Genomic DNA, 22521 nt, shown 5'->3' with positions numbered 1-22521 from the left:
AACGTTTATACTCACCTTTCCTTGCTCCATGCAGCATTGCTCCTCCCCCTGTCAGTGCCGGCAGCTGCGCTGCTGACCTGTGTGGAGCCGCCACCGTTGTCTGCAGCATTGCTCCTCTTCCTGTCTGCCTGTCAGCTGACATGCGTGGAGATTAGCGGCGCGCACAGCAATTACGTCATCCCTGTGCTCACCGCTCTCTACACAGATCAGCTGGCCGGCAGACAGGAGGAGATCGCGATGCTGCAGGGAAGTGACCGGTGAGTATATCGTAATATTCACTGCGCCCCGCGGTGATGATGATGGGGGCAGTGAATACAGCCGCACATGATCACTCCAGGCTGTAGTTGCCAGGGGTGATCATGTGGGCTAGCTGTTAATTATGCGCGCACCCCCTGCCCACCTGTCAGCACTGGCTTCAGCGCTGAGAGATCATAGGCGGGAGGACGGGCGTGCATATGTAATGAGCGGGCGCACGTGGTCATGGCAGGCGCTGCTACAGCCTGCTCGTGCCTCCAGATGACCCACTCCACTGCAGCACCCTCATTCCCTGCAGCCATATTCAGACTATAATACGCATCTCTCACTTTCCCCCTACATTTGGGGGAAAAAGTGCGTCTTATAGTCCGAAAAATACGGTAGGTTCCACACCTATGCACCAAGCCAGATACCTGACCCTGGATGATCCTGCAGTAGGCCCTAGGTAGGAAGCGGATGGAATGAGCGCTTAAGGGTGCTTTACACTCTGCCACATCACTAGCGATTGCTAGCGATATCGTGCGCGATAGCACCCGCCCCCGTCGTTCGTGCGACATTTGGTGATTTGGTCACACACACATACCTGTTCAGCGACGTCGCTGTGACCACCGAACAATCCCTCGTTCAAGGCGGAGGTGCGTTCGGCGTCACAGCAGCGTCACAAAACGGCCGCCCAATATAAGAGGAGGGGAGGAGACGAGCGGCCAGAACATGCCGCCCACCTTCTTCCTTCCTCATTGCTGGTGGCCGCAGGTAAGGAGATGTTTGTCGTTCCTGCGGTGGCACACGCAGCGATGTGTGACGCCGCAGGAATGACGAACAACCAGCGGCATGCACCACCAACGATATTATGAAAAGGAACGACGTGTCAACGATCAACGATTTTTGACGTTTTTGCAAACGTTGATCATCGCTCCTAGCTGTCACACGCTGCGATGTCGCTAACAACGTCGAATGTGCGTCACAAACACCGTGACCCCGACTATATATCATAGCGATGTCGCAGCGTGTAGAGCACCCTTCAGTCAACCCCACTAAGCACTAAAGAAAACACAGAGATAACAAACAGCAAAAGTATATGAATATCTTATCTCCAGATGACTCACAGGGAGAGGAACTGCAACAACAACAAAGTTTCTCCAGATGTATACAAGCCGACTGCTTGCACTGGAGACTTGTTAAGGGTATTAGACCTATCACCAGCACAGAGTAAGGCAAAATGGGGGTATATAAAGACACCAAGGGAAGTACAACTCTTCCTATAAAAACGTGCCCTCATATGGCTATATTGATGGACAAATAAAAAAGTTATGGCTCTTTGAAGAAAGAGAGGAAAACACGAAAGCACAAAAATCGAAAATAGCCATAGCGTGAAGAAGTTAACCTATTTTGATTCCTTCTCTCCTAAACACTGTACTGCAACACAAGCTGGGGAGAAATAAAAAGCAAATAGGTTCTTAACTGGTAAAAATTAGAAAAAAGAAGGGAGTGTGCTCACCTAGTGAAATTATCAGTGCTCAATAATTTCAGGGTTGTAGGTAATAGAGGCTGCTGCAGATCCAATGTGAAGTAACAGTAAAATGGAAGGAATGGTTTGTGGATTTTTTTGTGCTGCCGTTAGAAATTTTGTAAAAAGGATCCGGAACACACAGGATTAAAGCAATGTGGTTTATTATCTATGCGTTTCGAAAATAACCAGATTCTTCCTCAGGATAAAACAACAACAGTAATAAACTACATTGCTTCAATCCTGTGTGTCCTGGATCCTTCATTGAGGAATCTGCAACAGCAGTGCAGAAAATCTATGAACCATTCCTTCTAAACACTTTGGTGTGGTTGTGTTTCAAATGGCCAGTTCTCCTTTAGAAGCTTCTTTGAACTGCTGCTTTTTCATTAATTTTCTCCTTGCCTTTTACAATTCTAAATATTTTTTTTTGTAATTAATAAATATCTTTGTATTTGAATATTAATTTGTGTCCTTTTGACTATATTTTCCTGTTTGTTTTTTGTTTGACTCAGCCTGGTTCCATTAATTAATTGGAGATGTATTATTGTGATATATATGTACCTCCTTTTGGAGACACGTTTTGATAATTATATCTGGAGAGAGCACTGTCTGCTAAGAAAGCTCAAGCCACTGAGTGCTGTCAGTCATCAGTGAGGGAGGGGGGTATATGTAAAACCAGTGGGCGTATTGCACCAAAGGTGCTCTAAGCATTTTAATTAACAAATTTGATTAAACTTACATAGGCTGCAAATTTTATAGGGGCTTTAACCCTACAAGGCTATATCCTTAGTTTATACTGTCAGTACGGGCTGACAAACTTCTTTTAAATCTATGCAGATTTGCCAAAACGCTTATGAATTAATAATTTTAGGTAGATACTTTAACAATTTCACCAATTTCTATTAAATTGGAGAAATCTTTATTTTAAGCTGTGTGTAAATTGCACAGGAAAATATTCTTGTGGATTTACAAAATGAGCATTATGCAGATGTATCCAGATGCTGAACCTGAAAGCGGCAGAATCCGCAAAATTTGGGCATTTTCTAGGTACACATTAAGCTAATGATATTTCAAACATATGAAAAATCGAGACGTTTCACTTGATCTCTTCAGTCAAGCACAAGCGTAATGTTCATAGATGCACAATATTTGTAATGCAACCTCCTGTAGAGCGGCTAGGGGAGGCAGTAATAGTCGTGCGTATAGGGGCTGCCAAGCCACAGCGCAGCAGTCCGGTAACCCCTTGCATCCCGGTCGCCACTCCACTGCAGGGATGCTTTTGCCACAGTTCATTCATCCACTGAGACAATGAATCCGACAGAGGCACTTCTTTTAACCAGCGGAACTTTACTTTTATTCACCAAATGGGTACTTTCAGATGACATTACAAGGGCACTGCTTCTGTCCTCGACAGGGTTCCCTCCAAACTCCGTTTCATCGTTAAATTTACCGGCCGACTGCTTTCCTGGCACCTGAGCTCCTTCGAATGCTACTTGGCCCCTCATTCTCTTGTCTAATGTCATACTACACTGGCCAATTCAAAAAGTCCTTTAGCCACTCCGTCCCACACACAGGGATTTAGCTTGCGCTATTGAAGGGGCTTATTCTGACAATACTCCTCCGGCCGTGCTTCTGGACAGGACCTACTCTTCTCCTTTAAGAGTCCACTGACATTCTGTCTTGCAGGAGAAATCATTGGGTTTTCTCTCCAGGAAAAACAGACGCCACCATAACCGTTTGGACAAAACCCCTCTTTTGGGGACATGGTTACAACCAGTCTTCTAGTGAGCAGGACCCTGCATGTCCTGTGTCAAAGGTCGACCCTTAGGATCTTCTCTTATCAATGTTTTGGGCTTCTTATCTCTTTCTCCTACTGGGGACTCTTCTATCCTCCTCCTACTTCCTGCCCTATTTATATTCTGTCCCCATCCTTTTACTTAACCCCTTACTTCCTAGAGGTGTCAGAAAATAAGTAGCTGGCTCACCTTGCCACCTAGTTGCCATTTATGTACACAGTGCAGACCAATACATTTAGTACACCTTCCTGCGTGCCGGCCACTTCTGCAGGGGTGGCATAGCCTTGACCCCCCTAACACTCCCACCCTAACAAAGCCCGACTCCCCTATAATATGGAGTTTACGCAAACAAAATTGGAAAATAAAATCCAATCTGCCCTTATTCTTATACTTTGATCCCTAGTCCAGGGTGATAATTACAGACAAGTAAAAACAGCTGTAATAAACTGTATTTTATTCAATTTATAATAATATGCCATTTTTAAAAGATTCACACAGGAAACTGCATGAAAAAAAAATATCCTGTTCATAACCAGCCCGATCGCTTTTCAGCTGATGTCGTTCCATTTCCCTTCCAATCTTAATCTGACATTGTCACAACACACTAATCTTTCACAAAGTCTGAAGAATGTTTCCTTCCTACGCTAGTCTGCAGCTCGCAGGATGCACTGTTTTTAGCACGTTCTATGTCTGGCCACTATCAGAATAAGCTGTGCTTGTCTGGAGAGATGAAATGTAGCTGACAACTTGATAATTGCATTTTGATGAAGCCGAACAAATCTATCGAAAACGTGCACAGGACAAAACTGGACAAATGTACAAAGGTTCCTTGGCCAATATTGAAAAAATAAATAAAAAGAGAATGTTAAAGGGAGCCTATTACCAGATTTGGTGACTATACGCTGCAACCACCACCAGTGAGCTCTTATATACAGCATTCCAGAATACTGGACTATATAAGAGCCCAGGCCGCTTTGTATAACGTAAAAATCACTTTTATAATACTCACCTACGAAGCAGTCCGGTCCGATGGGTGTCGTTGCTCTCCGGTCTGACACCTCCTCTCTGCTGCGATTACCGTCCTTCATCTGGGTCTTGTGTGTATGACGCGTCCTACGTCATCCACAGTGGCCAGCATTGTCCAGATCAAAGTACTGTAATGCACAGGTGCGAGGAAAGGTTAAAGACTTTTATTTTAGTGCACAATCGCGCATGTGCACTAAAATACTTTGATCTGCCCTGAGCAGGACAGATCAAAGTGCACCTGCACAGGAGCACAATGTTGGTCAGTGTGCATGATGTAGGACGCGTGATGCACAAGGGACTCAGAAGAAGGAGGACGGAGATCACAGCAAAGAGGAGACACTGGACCAGAGAGCAGCAACACCCATCGGACCGGACCGCCCCTTACTTGAATATTATAAAAGTGCTTTTTTACGTTATACAGCGCAGCCTGGGCATTTATATACAGCATTCTGGAACGCTGCATATAGGAGCTCACTTTTGGAGGCCAAGGCTTATAGTCAACAAATCTGGTGACAAGTTCTTTTTAAGTTCAATCTTGTTAGGTACAATAGTTTCATGGATTTTTTAGCGCTAATGTATACAAAGCACATAAAAAAACTACTAAAAGAAATTACCATAAGACATGCAAAATATGAGCTGCTCATTGGAAGTGGACAAGAGATTGTGAGTCCCAATGGAGACAGCAATGACATTATCTGTGGAATTTGTTGTAGCTATATAAGTAAGCATAATAAAAATAATTTTTTGCTTGGAAGCCGCCTGCTTCTCATAGGTGAAAGTAGAGGGAAAAGCTGCCAGCAGTGGAGCAGTGGTAAAGCCGTTTCAGGAAAATGGTTGCCAACTTTTTCCTGTGGCGGCTTCATGTAGGAAAACCTCGCGTGTACTGACTTTTTCCCACAATTGTATATATCATTCTGCTCAGCTTATTCTTCTTTATGCCATAATGTCCACAGATTGGACTTAATGTACAACATGACAGAATCCTTTTAATACTACATGGTCACGATTCTCATAGGACAGCACAGTTCTGTGTCCGAATTGGAAAATATAACAGTATCTCAGACAGGGGCTCGGATGTACATGAGGCATAGATGGTTCCAAGGATCTCAGGGACTACATGGTATGGATCCATATTCTCCACAGATCACATGCACAGAAGGTTGCAGAAGCTGATCTATTAGGAGGTTGTTGATACGTAATAACTGATAATTGTTGATAACACTGTATAGAAATTCTTATCATTCACTTCTACCCATTCAGCCTCACAATCTAAGGCCACATTCACACGTCACTATTTGGTCAGTATATGTATGCCAAAACCAGGAGTGGAACTCACAAAGAAAAACTATAATTGATAGACTGATGACGCGCCCACTGGAGCCTGGGGAGAATAGTTACTAGGCCGCAGTTCTTCTGCTTCTGGGACGGTGCAAGGGCAGGGCCCAGTTCCGGCGGTGTCGTTTAATAAAGATATAGGGGATGATGATTAATTTGTGACGCCACCTGTGGTATGCAGCAAGTTTGGTACCGCCGCTACAAAATAGGGACCTCTGGGGCAGATGGTGACGCAGCTAAAATGGTATAGCTCTCCACAGGTAGAGCTGGGGGCCATAGCAGATGGGGGTGGTAGTAGTAGACTATGATGGCGGGAGTCGCAAGGCGGGAAGCACGGGTGAATAACGGAGCAACACTGGGATACAGTCTTTACTCACTGTAGCCGGTTCCAAGGTTAAACACACGCCAGCGACCACCTCTGGAGTGCCGGGATTCACCATGATGAGCTCCAGCCAATCCTGGGTAGTTTGGAGGTCGAGTCCTGTGCACCTTTCTAAAGTGTAACCATTCCTGGCCGACTCCTGCGCTTGCTTCTCTCACCTGCATTGCGCCTTTGCTCACTGAACCTTGTATTAGTGCCCGTGAACTCTGTGGGGCGGCGTGAATCTCTATCCCCTTGGACTTTAAGGGTCACCTTAGAAGTGAATTTGTGTATGGTGGTAGCTTCGGTGTGTTCAGTCACCTCAGTCGCTGGTTTTGCTAGTGAAGCCTGTAGGTTATACTACCCTAGCCTAGGGACCAGTCCACGTGTTGCAGCTAAGTCCTTCCACCTGTAGATTATATGTGGAACAAAGCCACAGGATGATGTTGCAGTTCCCGTGGTCTCTAGGACCCATTCTGTCTGGGCCCGGGCCGAGCAGTACCTGCGACAGGCCGCGGATCTTAGCTCCACCACTGCTCCTCTGTTTCTCCCCACACTCCACACTGTGTTCCCACTTGTACTGTTGTGTTCCCACTCCTAAGACTCCACTCTCCCAGCCTAGCTTCGGGTATGATCATGCCCTTGCCAAGTCTGATGAGGTGTTTCTGAGCCTGGGTGTTGTGCTTTGTGTGAACCGGTGTTGACCTCCTCCTTACCCAGGATGGAATACCACACCTCTGGATGAGGTGCAGTACCTCTGTGGTGATTGAAGCCTCAGGGGCGCCACACTGACACCTGTTCTGTGTTTTGTAAACGCTCCTGGTTTAGCATACAAATACTGATGAAATGCTAATCAAAAATACTGACGTGTGAATGAGGCCTTATACACCTGTCTCAGACACACTTTATCAACATTTTTTTTTAGCCTTCATTAAAACTACCAGTCTGTTCTTGGAGTATGGGAGGAAAACATATTACCTGGACCTGGTTAGCAACTAATGTAGAAAAAAGCCTGGGGGCAGCAGCAGAGAGGCAGTCCTGGAGCAGTGGTGAGTGAGTAAAGCTCAGATTACTAAATATTAAACTCCACAAGTCTATTTAGAAAAAAAAAATGTAATACTTGGAAATCTCTATTAATTTTTTTTAAAGTTTTTAACTTGAAGTCTTAGTAGCTCAACCATTTCGTGATGTCTACTGTCAAGTAATTTAAAGATCAAACATGTTTCAACGTATAATGTGCAAACCTTTCTTCCCTCACGTGCTATTGTCTAGCACCTTGTTCCTGTGCAATACGCATGTATACTCAGCCTGTCTGTGTGTGTGCGCACAGGAGACAACTGTTTAGTTAGATCTTCTGAGTAGGGTTTTGTACAAGAATACAACTTAAATTCACTTAGAACAAAGTACGATTTACTTATACTCTTCTTAAAGGAAACCTGTCAACAGGTTTTTCCCATATAAAACTGAGGCCACCAGCAGTAAGGTCTTATATACAGCATTCTAGAATACTATATAAGCAGCCAGCCAATCTATATAACATAAAAACACCTTTAATATACTCATCTGTGGGGCAGTCCGGTCCGATGGGCGTCGCTGGTATTCCTTCGGTGCCTCTGTGACGCCCTGGGCAAGCCAGGGGTCACAGGTCACAACACCACCACACCCTACACCCCAGTTAGGAACACCAAGGCTAACCTAAAATCCTTGTTGCCTTCCTCCAGGGGCTGATGTTCACACCAGGGGGTGGGACAGGCGGTTGGCTCCATCCACCGAGGAGTTCACAGCCCTGGAGGCGGGAGAACCAGGCAGATAGAGTTTGGAGGAGGAAGTGAGAGGAGTAAACAGTAAGAACAGAGTGAAGTTAGGGAAGTGAAGGAGTAAACAGTGAAGTGGTAGAGGAGCTTAGGAGAGAAGCTGAAGTAAAGTGAAAAGGAACAGTTTTGTAAAGCCTGAAGTTGGTCCGGGTGTGTGCCCCGGACAGTGACAGCAAGGTCAGCAGACGGCGGTGATAGTCTGCAGGGGGACTGCTCGGAGGTTGCTGGAAGGACCGCGGACGGGTGGTGACCCAGCGGTCTGGAGCAGTATACGAAGAACAGTCAGCACCAGGGCAGGGGCCTTTCGGATCCCGGCAAGGCTAGGAGTCGCCATAATTTGCCAAATCCATCAGTGAAGGGGACGTCTGTCTCCTAACAACCAAGTCCCGATTGAAGGCAACAGTCCAACCGCAACGGAGAGACACCGCCACCGCCAGGGCACCAGTTTCTCAGGGCCAGCGCCTGCGGGCAAAGTAGGGCTCCTCCGGCCTATATCCAAGCCGGGGAGCGGGTTACCGGTGGGAACCCATCGCAACCATTATCATCATAGGTGCAGGACAGAGGGACCGTCACCTACTGGGGAAAGCAAGTGCAGCCGTCCGTGGGAACCGTCTTTCCAGCCGTGTGTTTTACCGAGAACTGTGTCATCGTCTCAGGCTGAGTGAGTACCACAGTGCCGCCAGGCACAGCACTGCCCCCGCGTCCCTGCGCCCACCAAGCCCTGCATCACCCACCTCATCACTGGGCCCCAGGATCACCAACCCCTACCCACGGAGGGGCAACACAACAACTGGCTGCTCCATACCATCCTTCCCGGGATCCCCATACAGAGCAGCGGTGGTGTCAACAAATCACCACAACCGTGGGTGGCGTCACGGACAATAAACAACCCCCACACCCAAACAACCCCTTTCACTCACGGGCGAGGAGCGCCGCTCGAGTCCCCGGGATCCGGCCCATCGCTCGAGCCACCGAGCAGCGGCAGCAGCAGGCCGCAGTGCCGGCCGGACCCGAGCAGTGGAAGAGCGCGGCGTCCCCTCCTCCGCCCGCGACAACTCCTCTCATCTTCTGATCGCTGTTATCTTTCTCTCCTTCGTGTGGATGACGCGTCCTTCGTCATCCACACAGAGACCTCCATTGCACTCCAACGCACTTCTATCTACCCTGCTGAGTCCAGATAAAAGTATTGTAGTGCACATGCGCAGGCGGTCTTTGAGCTTTGCTTGCGCTTGCGCGTTACAGAACTTTCTTTTGCCCTCAGCATAGCAGAGAGAAGTGCGCAGGAGTGCAATGGAGGACTCTGTGTGGATGATGTAGGACGAGTCATTCACACGAAGCAAGAAGGAGGACAGCGATCACAAGAAGATAGGAGGCGACGGATCAAGAGCAGCTATGCCCATCGGACCGGACCGCCCAGCAGGTGAGTATAATAAAGGTGTTTTTTATGTTATACAGAGTGGCCTGGGCTCTTATATAATATAGTATTATGAAATACTGTATATAAGGGCTCACTAGTGGTGGCCATGGCTTATATGGGAAAAACCTGGTGACAGGTTCCCTTTAACATAATACACAGGATTCTATGACAGCATTATATATGTTATCTTCACTTTGCAGCCTTGGGTGGATTTGCAAAATAAAGGAAACCAGACAGCGTACCTTTGGAACTGTTAGTTTACATTATACGTTCTTGGCAAGTGCATTTTTAACCTATTGCATTACATACATATAGAAATATCATGTTCACGGCATCCCAATAAGTGTCTCCATGTGCTGACACTTCCGAAATTAGAAGCAGATGCTCCCGAGCAGAACAGACGCAGCAGAACTTCATAAACTGACATTTTGCAATGTGGGTAAAGTTTAATGCCAAAGCTTTCTCTATTCATGGCATTGTTGTCTTGTGCAAAAGTAGAGGAATCATTTCCTGGCAAAGTTTACAACAATGAGCTTAAAGCAGATAGGACGATAATTAAAAAAGAAAAGAAAGCGCTGTCAATATAATATCAAAACCATTGAATCTGCCTTGCTGTCTTTTATTCATGACGTGCTCAAAAAGTGCTTTTGGCTACTAAAAGCATAGAGTTTTCTGCGACAAACCTTTTGATGAAAAATAAGCAAGTAAAAGGAAAAAAAGGAATAAAAATAAGCCTTTATTGGAGAAAGCGTATTAGGAAATCCCACTGTCAGCACACAAAATCTGCCCTTTCCATTTTACACAATTTCAATAGGGCTGTCATTGCTGCAAAATACCTATGCGCCATTAGAGAAATTGCCCAGTTTAAGTCATTAAGTGCACTTTGGCATCAGCAGTGCCAGGATATGTGATTCCTGGGCTATTTGCCCCAATAGTCTTGCTAGTTTGGTAGATTACACATCATTTTGACAATGTTTAAAAGGAAAAAATCCTATTTATTATTCTCCTGACAATATGTTGCATGTCCATATGGACAAAGGCCACATTATGCTCCCTGCATTGTAAAAATTACTTTTATGGTACTCGGATTAGTAAGATTTAATGACTTTATTCCCTGCTGCTATAGATAATGGTCAGAGAAAGAAAGTCCAATAATAATCCAAAGTATTTTCAAAGTTGGAAACTATTAGAATGATTCTAAAAGTTATGTTATTTTACATTGTGTAGAATTATGGCATTACACTGAACCAAAATATAAACACACTTTTGTTTTTGCTCCCATTTTATATGAGCTGAACTCAAAGATTTAAGACTTTTGCTATATACAGAAAAGGCCTATTTCTCACAAATATTGTTCACAAATCAATCTGAAGGGGGCTTTACACGCTACGACATCGCTAATGCGAAGTCGTTGGGGTCACGGAATTGGTGACGCACATCCGGCCGCATTAGCGATGCCGTTGCGTGTGACACCTATGAGCGATTTTGCATTGTCACAAAAACGTGCAAAATCGCTCATCGGTGACATGGGGGTCCATTCTCAAATATCGTTACTGCAGCAGTAACAAAGTTGTTCCTCGTTCCGGCGGCAGCACACATCGCTCCGTGTGACACCGCAGGAACGAGGAACCTCTCCTTACCTGCCACCCGGCCGCTATGCGGAAGGAAGGAGGTGGGCAGGATTTTACGTCCCGCTCATCTTCGCCCCTCCGCTTCTATTGGGCGGCGCAGCTGTGACGTCACTGTGACGCTGAACGAACCGCCCCCTTAGAAAGGAGGCGGTTTGCTGGTCACAGCGACGTCGCCAGGCAGGTAAGTACGTGTGACGGGTCTGGGCGATGTTGTGCGGCACGGGCAGCGATTTGCCCGTGTCTCACAACAGATGGGGGCGGGAACGCACTCTAGCGATATTGGTACCAATATCGCAGCGTGTAAAGCGGCCTTTAGGCCCCCTTCACATGTCCGTTTAATAAATCACTTCTGTGCATGTTCTGTTTGACTATCCAAGTTTACGTATCTGTCATCCATGTACTGTCAGTGTGTATCTGTGTGCCATCCGTGTGACATCCATGTGACACGTACCATAAAATAAAGGGACGAGCCAAGGTGAAGAGCCAGAACTAGAGCATCGAATACAATGTCCCACTTCTGGGGAGGCTGCGGGCTGATATTTTTAGGCTGGGAAGGGCCAGATAACCATGTCCTTCTCAGCCTGAAAATATCAGCTCTCAGCTGTCTGCTTTACTTTTGCTGGTTATCAAAAATGTGGAGGAAATGTAATTTAGAAGCTATGGATCTCAACAATGGATTGTGGCTATGTCCCCGCATTGAGCCGCTGTGGGCTCAAGTATCAAAGTGTGTTGCTAAACTCTGGGATATCAAACTCCTTCTCTCCCCTACTCTGGTTCTGTTCCATGCGTGGAAAGAAGTGAACGACGAGGGGAGGAGGCGTAAACATCTCCCTTTACTATTACATGTAATTATACTTGCAACAAAGAGGATGGTACTGAAATATTGGTTAGAGTCAAAAGTACCCTCGTTCGAAGAAGTAATAATCCACATAAAATGGCTGATGGAGTTAGAGGGCCTTGATGCTGGAAGGAAGTCGGGACGATTGGGTAGTCACTTCAGAAAGTGGAGGAAGTTTATTATAACCTACTACAATTCGGAGAAAATAGAACGCTTAATGTCAATATTTAAGGAGACAGCGTGGTACCACTCTGAGAAATTAGGTGGTACACTTGGAGGATTGGAGGTGGGGGATGAAGGTGACTAGGTTGGAGTGGGTTTGAGCAGAGGGAGGAGCAAGGGGGGGGGAGTAGGAGAGTTTAACAAGATGGTTGCAAATTCATTTCTATAGTTAGCTATAAGGGTTTCTGCGAGGTATTATAGGTTCTGAGTCTCACTGTTAATACTGTGAACATTGATTAGATGTTGTAGTACTGAATTGTAAAAGGAGTGATATATCATTTTCTTGTCATTTTGCTGATAATATTGTTGATACTATTAATATTAATATTATTTGTTTCTATGTAATGATTTGTTTGCTTTTGAAAATCAATAAAAATTATAATTTAAAAAAACAATGTGGAGGACCTCAAGTCATTTTCTTCAATTATTTATTTATTTGACTGATAGCTGTAAAATCTGTCTACAGTAACAATTTATTTCTCTATACATATATCTATTAGCGATCTACCATCTATCTCTTTATCCATCATTTTTGCACATCTGTAACATATAAAAATCTTTAATTTGTTGAACTTATTTAATTCTGGGGAGTGTAACACAGATGTTGCATAGATATCACCCATGTGCTGTAGGCGTATTTCACTAACCCACAGACATTTGCCCTTGTCATCCATGCTGATGCAAAAAAAATGGCCATATTTCCTTGTGGATCACAGGTACACATGTGTGGCTCACATAGACACTTAGGGGTACTTTGCACACTACGACATCGCAGGTGCGATGTCGGTGGGGTCAAATTGAAAGTGACGCACATCCGGCATCGCAGGCGACATCGTAGTGTGTAAAGCTTAGATGATACGATTAACAAGCGCAAAAGCGTCGTAATCGTATCTTCGGTGTAGCGTCGGTGTAATCCATAATTACGCTGACGCGATGGTCCGATGTTGTTCCTCGCTCCTGCGGCAGCATACATCGCTGTGTGTGAAGCCGCAGGAGCGAGGAACATCTCCTACCGGCGTCACCGCGGCTCCCGTAGGATATGTGGAAGGGAGAAGGTGGGCGGGATGTTTACATCCCGCTCATCTCCGCCCCTCCGCTCCTATTGGCCGCCTGCCGTGTGACGTCGCAGTGACGCCGTACGACCCGCCCCGTTAATAAGGAGGCAGGTCACTGGCCAGAGCAACGTCCCAGGACAGGTGAGTCCATGTGAAGCTGCTGTAGCGATAATGTTCGCTACGGCAGCTATCACAAGGATATCGCAGCTGCGACGGGGGCGGGGACTATCGCGCTCGGCATCGCAGCATCGGCTTGCGATGTCGCAGCGTGCAAAGTACCCCTTAGTCCATGTGAAAACATAGAGGTGAAAACGGACAACATGGATAATGGAAACACGGATGTGTGAAGGGGCCTAAATCTGTGTTAGTGAGAGCTTCTCCTTTGCCGAGATTATTCATCCACCTCACTGGTGTGGAATATCAAGATGCTGATTAGACAGCATGATTATTGCACAGGTATGCCTTAGGATGGCCATAATAAAAGGCCACTCTAAAATACAGTTTTCCAGTATTGGAGGGTCCGGCAGGGTCAGAAAACCAGTCAGTATCTGGTGTGATCACCATTTCCCTCATGCAGTGCAACACGTCTCCTTCACATAGAGTTGATCAGGTTGTTGATTGTAGCCTGTGGAATGTTGGTCAACTCCTCTTCAATGGCTGTGCGAGTTGCTGGATATTGCAGGGAACTTCATCACGCTGTCATATACACCAATCCAGAGCATCCAAAACGTGCTCAATGGTTGACATGTCTAATGAGTATGCTGGCCATGCAAGAACAGAACATGTTTTCATCTTCAAACAATCACGTACAGATCCTTGCATTATCATGCTGTAACATGAGGTGATGGTTGTGGATGAATGGCACAACAATGGGCTTCAGGATCTCGTCACGGTATCTCTGTCCATTCAAAATGGCATCAATAAAATGCACCTGTTTGTTGTCCATAACATACGCCTGCCCATACCATAATTCCACCGCCACCTTAGGCCAAGCAATTCACAACATTGATATCAGCAAACCGCTCACCCACATGACGCCATACAAGCAGTCTGCCATCTGTTCTGTACAGTGAAAACCGGGGTTCAGCAATGAAGAGGTCACCTGTCCAACATTTTCTTGTTTACTCTTGTATATTATTAATTAGTTGAGTGCTCTCTTTTTGCTTATGCGTTTTCTTGTTGCTTATCTGTCCAACGTGCCAGACGCCATTGAATGTGAACACTTGCCCACTCAAGTCGGTTATGACAACGAACTGCAATCTGGTGGAGACCCCGATGAGGACAATGAGCATGGAGATGTGCTATTTTCAGACGATTTCTGACAGTTTGTAGAGAAATTCTTTGGCTATGTAAACAGATTGTTGCAGCAGCTGTCTGAGTGGCTGGTCTCAGACTATCTTGGAGGTGAAGATGCTGCATGTGGAGGTCCGGGGCTGGTGTGATTACACGTGATCTGCCGTTGTGAGGCCAGTTGAATGTACTGCCAAATTCTCTGAAATGCCTTTACAGATGACTTATGGTAGAGAAATGAACATTCAATTCACAGGAAACAGCTCTGCTGCTTCCTGCAGTCAGCATGCCAATTACACGCTCCCTCAAAAGTTGTGAGATCTGTGGCATTGTACTATGTGATAAAACTGCACATTTCACAGTGTCTTATTGTGGCCAGCTGTAACGCCTGCCTGGATCAACAGACTCAGATGGGATGTAATGGACAGGCTAGAGGGAAGCCACTCACCAAGCAGGACCCCCAGAACCTGAAACACTTTAACCCCTATACAGGGATTTGGAATTACACAGGGCCCTGGAGATCACTACCTGTGGAAGGCTGCAGTCCGATGAGAGTAGTCGTCAGGCAGGGTCAAACCAGGAATAGCAGAACAGGGACAGAATCGGCAGGCAAGGACATAATCAGAAAACGTAGCAGAGGTCAAATCCGGATCGGGCAGCGAGGTACAAAAACAGCAGGCAGAAGGGTAGTCAGAAAACACGCAGAAGTCAGCACACAGGAATCACAAAACAGAATAGGGCGGACCAGGAGCCAGGAAATCAGAACTATCTCTGGCAGAGGTCAGCAGACAGGAGGGGAACTAAGAAGGATGTGGTGTCTTCCCATTGGCTGTAGCTGAACGCTGGCAACTTCAGCTGAAAGACACACGCCACCTACAGTCAACGAGTGGTACTGCAGATCCCAAGATAACCCAGCCCAGTGGATGATCGGAGCCTGCGCCCACTGCTGGCATCGACTCCTCTCCCATCAGCAGCACCATCCACTGCAGGAACACGGCGTCACCTGGCGATCGGAGCAGAAGTTGCTGGAGCGGACTCCGGTGGTGACGTAACACTAGCCTAAGGCACATCTGTGCAATAATCATGCTGTCTAATAGGCATCTTGATATACCACACCTGTGAGGTGGATGGATTATCTCGGCAAAGGTGAAGTGCTCACTAACACAGATTTAAACCAATTTGTGAACAACATTTGAGAGAAAAGGGCCTTTCGTGTATATGGAGAAAGTTTTAGATCTTTGAGTTCAGTTCATGAAATGTAGAGGCAAAACCAAAAGTTTATATGTTTGTTTAGTGTAGTTTAAAGGGTTATTTATTCGTAACATCACAAGTTATCCCTCCTTCTCTAGGATACAGGTTAACTTTCTGAGCCAACATCCTTCACTAGTACAACCGATTCATAGAGAGAAAAGAAGGCAGTCTAAAGCCTGCTTTACACGTTACGATTAAGCATACGATATTGTATGCGATCGTAACCGCCCCCATCGTATGTGCGGCACGTTCAATTTGTTGAACGTGTCACACAAACGATTATTTGCCGTCACACATACTTACCCTTCCATACGACCTCGATGTGGGTGGTGAACGTCCACTTCCTGGAGTGGGAGGGACGCTCGGCGTCACATCGACGTCACGCGGCAGCCGGCCAATAAAAGCGGAAGGGCGGAGATGAGCGGGACGTAAACATCCCGCCCACCTCCTTCCTTCCGCATTGCCGGCGGGAGCCGCGGGACGCAGGTAAGATCTGTTCATCATTCCTGGGGTGTCACACACTGCGATGTGTGCTACCTCGGGAACATTGAACAACCTCATGTTCAATTTTTAGCAATTGAACGACGTGCATGCGATGAACGTTTTAACGTTCAATCGCAATCGCACGTAGCTGTCACACGCTACAATATAACTTACGATGCCGCATGTGCATCACTTACGACGTGACCCATCGTAAGATATATTGTAGCGTGTAAAGCCCGCTTTAGATATCTATTGGAATGAGCCAGTTCCCTAGACACACAGCACTGATGATATGCCAACAAGAAATGAAAGTGGAAACTGCCCGAACCTGATGCTGAAGCCAGGGCATTTACTAGTAAGTGGAATTTGTCAGCAGGTTTTTTGTTATTAAATCAGAGTAGCATAATGTAGGGGCAGAGAGCCTGACTCTGGAGATGTGTCACTTACTTGGCTGTGTGCTCTAGTTTCAATACAGTGTTTTATCAGCAGGAGATTCTCACTGCTTGACTAATGTGTCACTTGCAGTCCAACTAACCTGTCTACAATCCCAACCCCAACACTGCTTTGCAGCTTGCTTACATTTCACAGTGTACACAGGTAGCTGACAATCAGTGGTGAGGGTGGTGTTATTCACAGCTCAGCAATCTGATTACTATTACATCTACAGCAGGGAAAATAGGAATTCTATCAAAACTGCACCAAGCAGTCCAATAAGTGACAAATTGCTTATATCATGTTGCTCTCAGATTGCAGAGCAAAAACCTGCTGACAGAGTCCCTTTAAAAGCTAATTCAGCGAACACCCATATGACAATATAAATGATAAGGCAATCAAGACTCATGAGTGTATTAAAATATAAATATTAGCATCATATATCATATTACCATTTCCATTACCAAAATGGTTTGGGGTTCTATATTGCATGGGACCCTGGGTACCTAGAACCTGTGCAGATCATAATAAAATAAAAAAAGCTATGTATTTCTCATCGTGATCACAAGTCACATGCATATGTGAAGTATATAGGCTCAAAAAGAGGTTGTCATGATAAAACAACTCTATGGAACAGATAACGTAATAAAAACAAATATTTAATAAAAGGTTTGATGAGGAATATAACCTGAGTCCCATACAGTTTTAAAGGGCACCAACTAGCAGGATTTTCATATATAAAGTAAAGCCAGTGCTATACTGGCACTAGGATGCTGAATGTAAGCATACTTTCTGTTCAGAGATTGGATGTTTTATTTTAGAAATATGTGCAAGTAAACTTCCAGCAATGCACTGCTATTTGATTGACAGGTGCAACAGGAAGGGAATATGGGGGTCAGATCTTGCTATCTATTCCCACCCCTTTGTCTGCCTGCCTTGCCTTCCTCCCCCTGTCGCCGTCACAGACGTTAATTCCAGCGCAGGCAGACAGACAGGGATGAGAATAGATAGCAAGACCCAACCCACATATTCCCTTCCTGTAGCACCTGTCAATCAAATAGCAGTGCATTGCTGGAACTTTACTTGCACATATGTCTGAAATAAAATATCCAATCTCTGAACAAAAGGTATGCTTACATTCAGCATCCTAGTGCCAGTATTGCACTTGCTGTACTTTATCTATGAAAATCCTGCTGGTTGGTCCTCTTTAAGTCTCCATTTTAATAACTAAGTAAACTTCTGAATACAAACTATGTTATAATAATAGAGATAAGAAATATTCAACTTATGGGAGTCAATGACCAGTCCAGTGCTAGAATTACAGTTTATCTGAAGCGCAACATCACCGAGAAGCAGTATAGACTAAGGCCGGCTTTGCACACTACGACATCGCAGGTGCGATGTCGGTGGGGTCAAATCGAAAATGACGCACATTCGGCGTCACTTGCGATGTCGCAGTGTGTAAAACCTTTTTGATACAATGAACGAGTGCAAAAGCGTCGTTATCGTATCATCGGTGTAGTCTCCGACATTTCCATAATGCCGGTGCAGCGACAGGTACGATGTTGTTCCTCGTTCCTGCGGCCGCACATATCGCTGTGTGTAAAGCCGCAGGAGCGAGGAGCATCTCCTTACCTGCGTCCCGGCTGCTATGAGAAGGAAGGAGGTGGGCGGGATGTTTACATCCTGCTCATCTCCACCCCTCCGTTGCTATTGGCCGCCTGCCGTGTGACGTCGCTGTGACGCCGCACGGCCCGCCCCCTTAGAAAGGAGGCGGTTCGCCGGCCAGAGCGAAGTTGCAGGACAGGTCAGTGCGTGTGAAGCTGCCATAGTGATAATGTTCGCTACGGCAGCTATCACAAGATATCGCACGTACGACGGGGGCGGCGACTATCGCGCTCGACATTGCAGCATCGGCATGCAATGTCGTAATGTGCAAAGCTGCCCTAAGACTCTGAGAAAGAGCCTGGGCCGTGGTGATTAGCATCTTTAGAACATTATCTCGATCATATAAGTGGCATGTAATATAATATACCACTAAGTATCTAAAGTCATTTCCTGTGCAAGAAACAAAATAGGACAATTACTGTATAGACCGTGAGTCATTGGACAAACCAGCCACGTACTGTACCTATTATACTAATCACCATAGGAAAGATAGTACACCACATAAACAGTTACATAGCAAAAAGGTTGTTGAGGATAGAAAAATGCTGCCCTGTCAGACAGACACAGAACACAGCGATGCCAGATGGCTCTGATGTTTTTGGACTTGGGAAGAAAAGAAATATGATTAATATCAAGTGAATTCTCTGTTCATTCTGGAAGTCATTGCTAAAACTAGACACAAACAAGGCTCTACACACTATAATAAGGAAGACGCACACAAAAACCATCTATAAAAACGAGACAAAACTACGGTGCCACCGCTGAAAGCATTCACAGGGAAATATTTGTATGGCTGCACTTATTTATTGACATAGAAAAAGCCAAATATTGTAAACCTAAAGTGAGTACCTCATATGTGTTGGGGTTTTTTTTTTGTGTATTTTCTAAGGGTTCTTCATCTGCTTTTCTAAAGGGGTTTTCTAGTTTTATGTACAAAGCTTACACACTGTGTAATGGAAAATTCAGCAATTTTATAAAAAAAAGTCTTTTTAGTTTCAAATCATCACAAAGATCTTGTTTTGCGGCAAAGAATCGGAACCTTCTTGTTTACCATAAAGAAGTATATACAGTATTTTTAAGTTATAAGACACACCGGATTATAAAAGGCACCCCAAATTTAGAGGAAAAAAAATGAAAAAAAATATGGGTCTGTCATATAATCCGGTGGTGTCTTACCAGAGGGAGGGGGCGGCAGCGGGGATGGAGTGGGATCACAGGAGGCAGGAATGGTGATGGAGTGGGGCGATTCTGCCATCGGTGCTCGCTGCAGATGGCAGCGCTGTAAGGCAGGAGGTGAAACTGTTAGCGGTAGGGGGCTTCAAAGAAATGGCACCTAGAGTTAGCAAGTGCGCAGATTGAGCTATCGGCTCAATCACAAGCTGAGATGTCATCTGTGCATGCACCACCTCCGGGCACTATTTTCCTTAAGTCCACTGCTAGGAGATCAATGGGCCGGAGGCAGCGCGTGTGCAGATGAAATCTTGAGCTGAGAGCTCCATCTGTGCATGCGCCGACTCCGGGCGCTATTATTTGAAGCCTGGATGGCGGTCCATGCCTCACCGCCCACAGCGCAGTACAGCAAACAGAGTACCGCCTGCAGCACAGCACACAGCCCGCAGTGCAGCGGGCAGCGCACCGCCCACAGCACAGCCCGCAGCATCGCCCCTGCCTTTTGTGACCCCTCTCCAGCAGCCCCCAGTAAGCTACATTCGACTTATAAGATGCACCTCTCCTTTTCCTCCAAAATTTTTGGGAGGAAAAGTGCGTCTTATAATCCGAAAAATACGGTATGTCATCATAGAGTATGTTTTTTATATGTTACTTTGTATCAAGTATTGTTATTTTTTATCAATTAGGCAGATAAAGGGGCAACTATGTAAGACTCGTATGATTTTTAAAACATTACCATCCTACCTTGGGTGATTGTTGTAAAATCAACATGACGGTATTCGTAAGACACATCGATCTTTGTCTCAACATGTGGCCGCTTCAGAGTTGAATATATGTTTCCAGGTCTTTTCTCATCAAATTTCTCAAATTTGTTTAATCCACAGCCCATTGTCACAGGTGCTGAAAAGAGAAATGTTTCCAAATTAATTAAAAATAATAAAGGCTGTTTACTGGTAACTTTAATCATTTACGTCAGTAAAAGTAAATGAAGCATTCTTCCTAACCCACTTGCTTATATAAAAACAATGGTCATAACCACAATTCGTGACAAAAAATAGAAACTGGAAATGAAATCTAGCTCTTCTAAATTGCCCAGAGCAAATCTAAAGAGGAATTAGCTTACAATGAAGGAACTCCAGTTGAGGTTTCATGTCTTAGGCCACATTTACCGAAAGGAATTTTTTAATAAAATGGAGCTAAAAGAAGCTAAAACACTGAGCATTAAAGGGTTTGTCTACGGTATTTATATCAATGACCGATTAGTTGTTATCATCTCTAGGGCGGATAGATGTAAGCAGTGTATGGATCTTAAATTGATTGCCTATACTAAGGATAGGTCATTAATATAGAAGTAGAGGAAAACCCCTTTAAAAATTGGTCACATACTGGTTTTAACTCAGTTTTCCAAGAAACAGATTTACAGTAACTAAATTAGAAACTTTAGCGACTTAGAGAGGTTTTACCACCTATTCAAAGAAGTTGCTAATCAGTGGGTGTCCCTGCTGGAACCCATACTGATCAACACAATGGGGAACTTGTAGCAGACAGCATCTGGGTGTCTGCTTCCAGAAAGCGCATACACCTGAAAATGGTGCAAGACAGAGCACACGGTGACTGTCAGCACCATTGTAGTCAATGGTCCCATAAGCGCATGTGTCTCCGAAACCCATTTTGCGGGGGAAGGGGGTGTTGGACAGAAGCTCCGACGGGACCAGTGACCGTAGGTAATAACACAGTGTGCGATCAGAAGGGAAAGAAGGTGATCCAGCTCAGCTGTGGCAAGGTCCGGCATGCAAGGATAACACTCTGGTAGTGCAGGGATCCAATAGAAGAAAAAAATAATCCAGCTTCCGGAATAATATAAAATCTTGTGCAAGCTTTACTTTAAAGGACGTAAAAAATACTTGTCATAACAGGGGACAAAATAGGGAGCCCATGTGCGGCTACGCGTTTCGAACGCTACCTGTGTTCTTTGTCAAGCCTGAGTAAGCGAATGTTACCCACAAGCTTTTAAACTCAATCCTACCAATGGGATGGGTGAGTTTAATCAGAAAAACACATGTGCCATCACAGGGTAGATAATATACAAAACACACGATACAAAAATTCCACAATAAGTGAACAAGGAAGATTATATATAAGAGGAAAAAAAAATCATATATGCATGAACATACAATAATTTTTTGTAGCGTTCGAAACGCGTTGCCGCACATAGGCTCCCTATTTTGTCCCCTGTAATGAGAAGTATTTTTTATGTCCTTTAAAATAAAGCTTGCATAAGATTTTATATTATTCCGGAAGCTGGATTATTTTTTTCTTCTATAATAACACAGTGTGAAAGCAGTTTAGGAAGTTGAGACAATCCCTTCAACCAAGACATCCTTCTCAAATAATACCTTCCTACCTACTATAAATGTCTCATGAATCTATGCACAAACTGTCCCTGGGACCTATCTTTCCAATATTCTCAACTAAAGTATGTAATTACTGAAGAGACGAATACACCGGTCGGCAGCCAAGGGGGAGGTGTAGCCAATGGAAATGTCATCTAGTGTGGGTAACTGTGAGCTCCACCTAGGAGATCCCAGAAGTGAGAAATGAAACATGATGAAAGTGTAACAAATATTTTTATTAACAAAGTTCCAGTTTTTTGGTGAAATACCTCATAATGAAGTGTTAGAAGAAGACAGCAATGGATAAACAGTGTGTCAGTATTGGCTGCAGTAATAATACAACTGTTCCAGCTAATTATAAGCAGCGTGCAATCTACACGATGTGAATAATAGCGCTTCCAGATGCTTCAATTATTAAGACTTTCACTCACCTCCTACGTAGAATTCTCTTGACCAAAAATATCTGTAATCTAATGTAGAGCTGATACTTACTAAGGAATCAACCGTTTTACAAGATTGACCATTTGGATATGATATCAATTGACTATGCCATACCTTATAGTATGCCTTACTTGAT

General features: G+C 44.9%; 1 protein-coding gene across 1 annotated transcript in view; it reads right to left on the bottom strand.

Annotated features, from left to right (window-relative positions):
- The window catches only part of RFTN1 (raftlin, lipid raft linker 1), a 562445-nt gene that overhangs the window by 411445 nt on the left and 128479 nt on the right, over positions 1–22521 (bottom strand). The window contains exon 2 of the mRNA XM_075315305.1: positions 20296–20451. Within this exon, the coding sequence (XP_075171420.1) occupies positions 20296–20440 (145 nt within the window). The 5' untranslated portion in view covers positions 20441–20451. The remainder of the gene's footprint in view (positions 1–20295; positions 20452–22521) is intronic.

Source organism: Anomaloglossus baeobatrachus, chromosome 6 (assembly GCF_048569485.1).
Source record: "Anomaloglossus baeobatrachus isolate aAnoBae1 chromosome 6, aAnoBae1.hap1, whole genome shotgun sequence".
Lineage (NCBI taxonomy): Eukaryota > Metazoa > Chordata > Amphibia > Anura > Aromobatidae > Anomaloglossus > Anomaloglossus baeobatrachus.
Note: the sequence above shows the minus strand (reverse complement) of the source record. Positions and strands in the feature narration are given on the sequence as shown.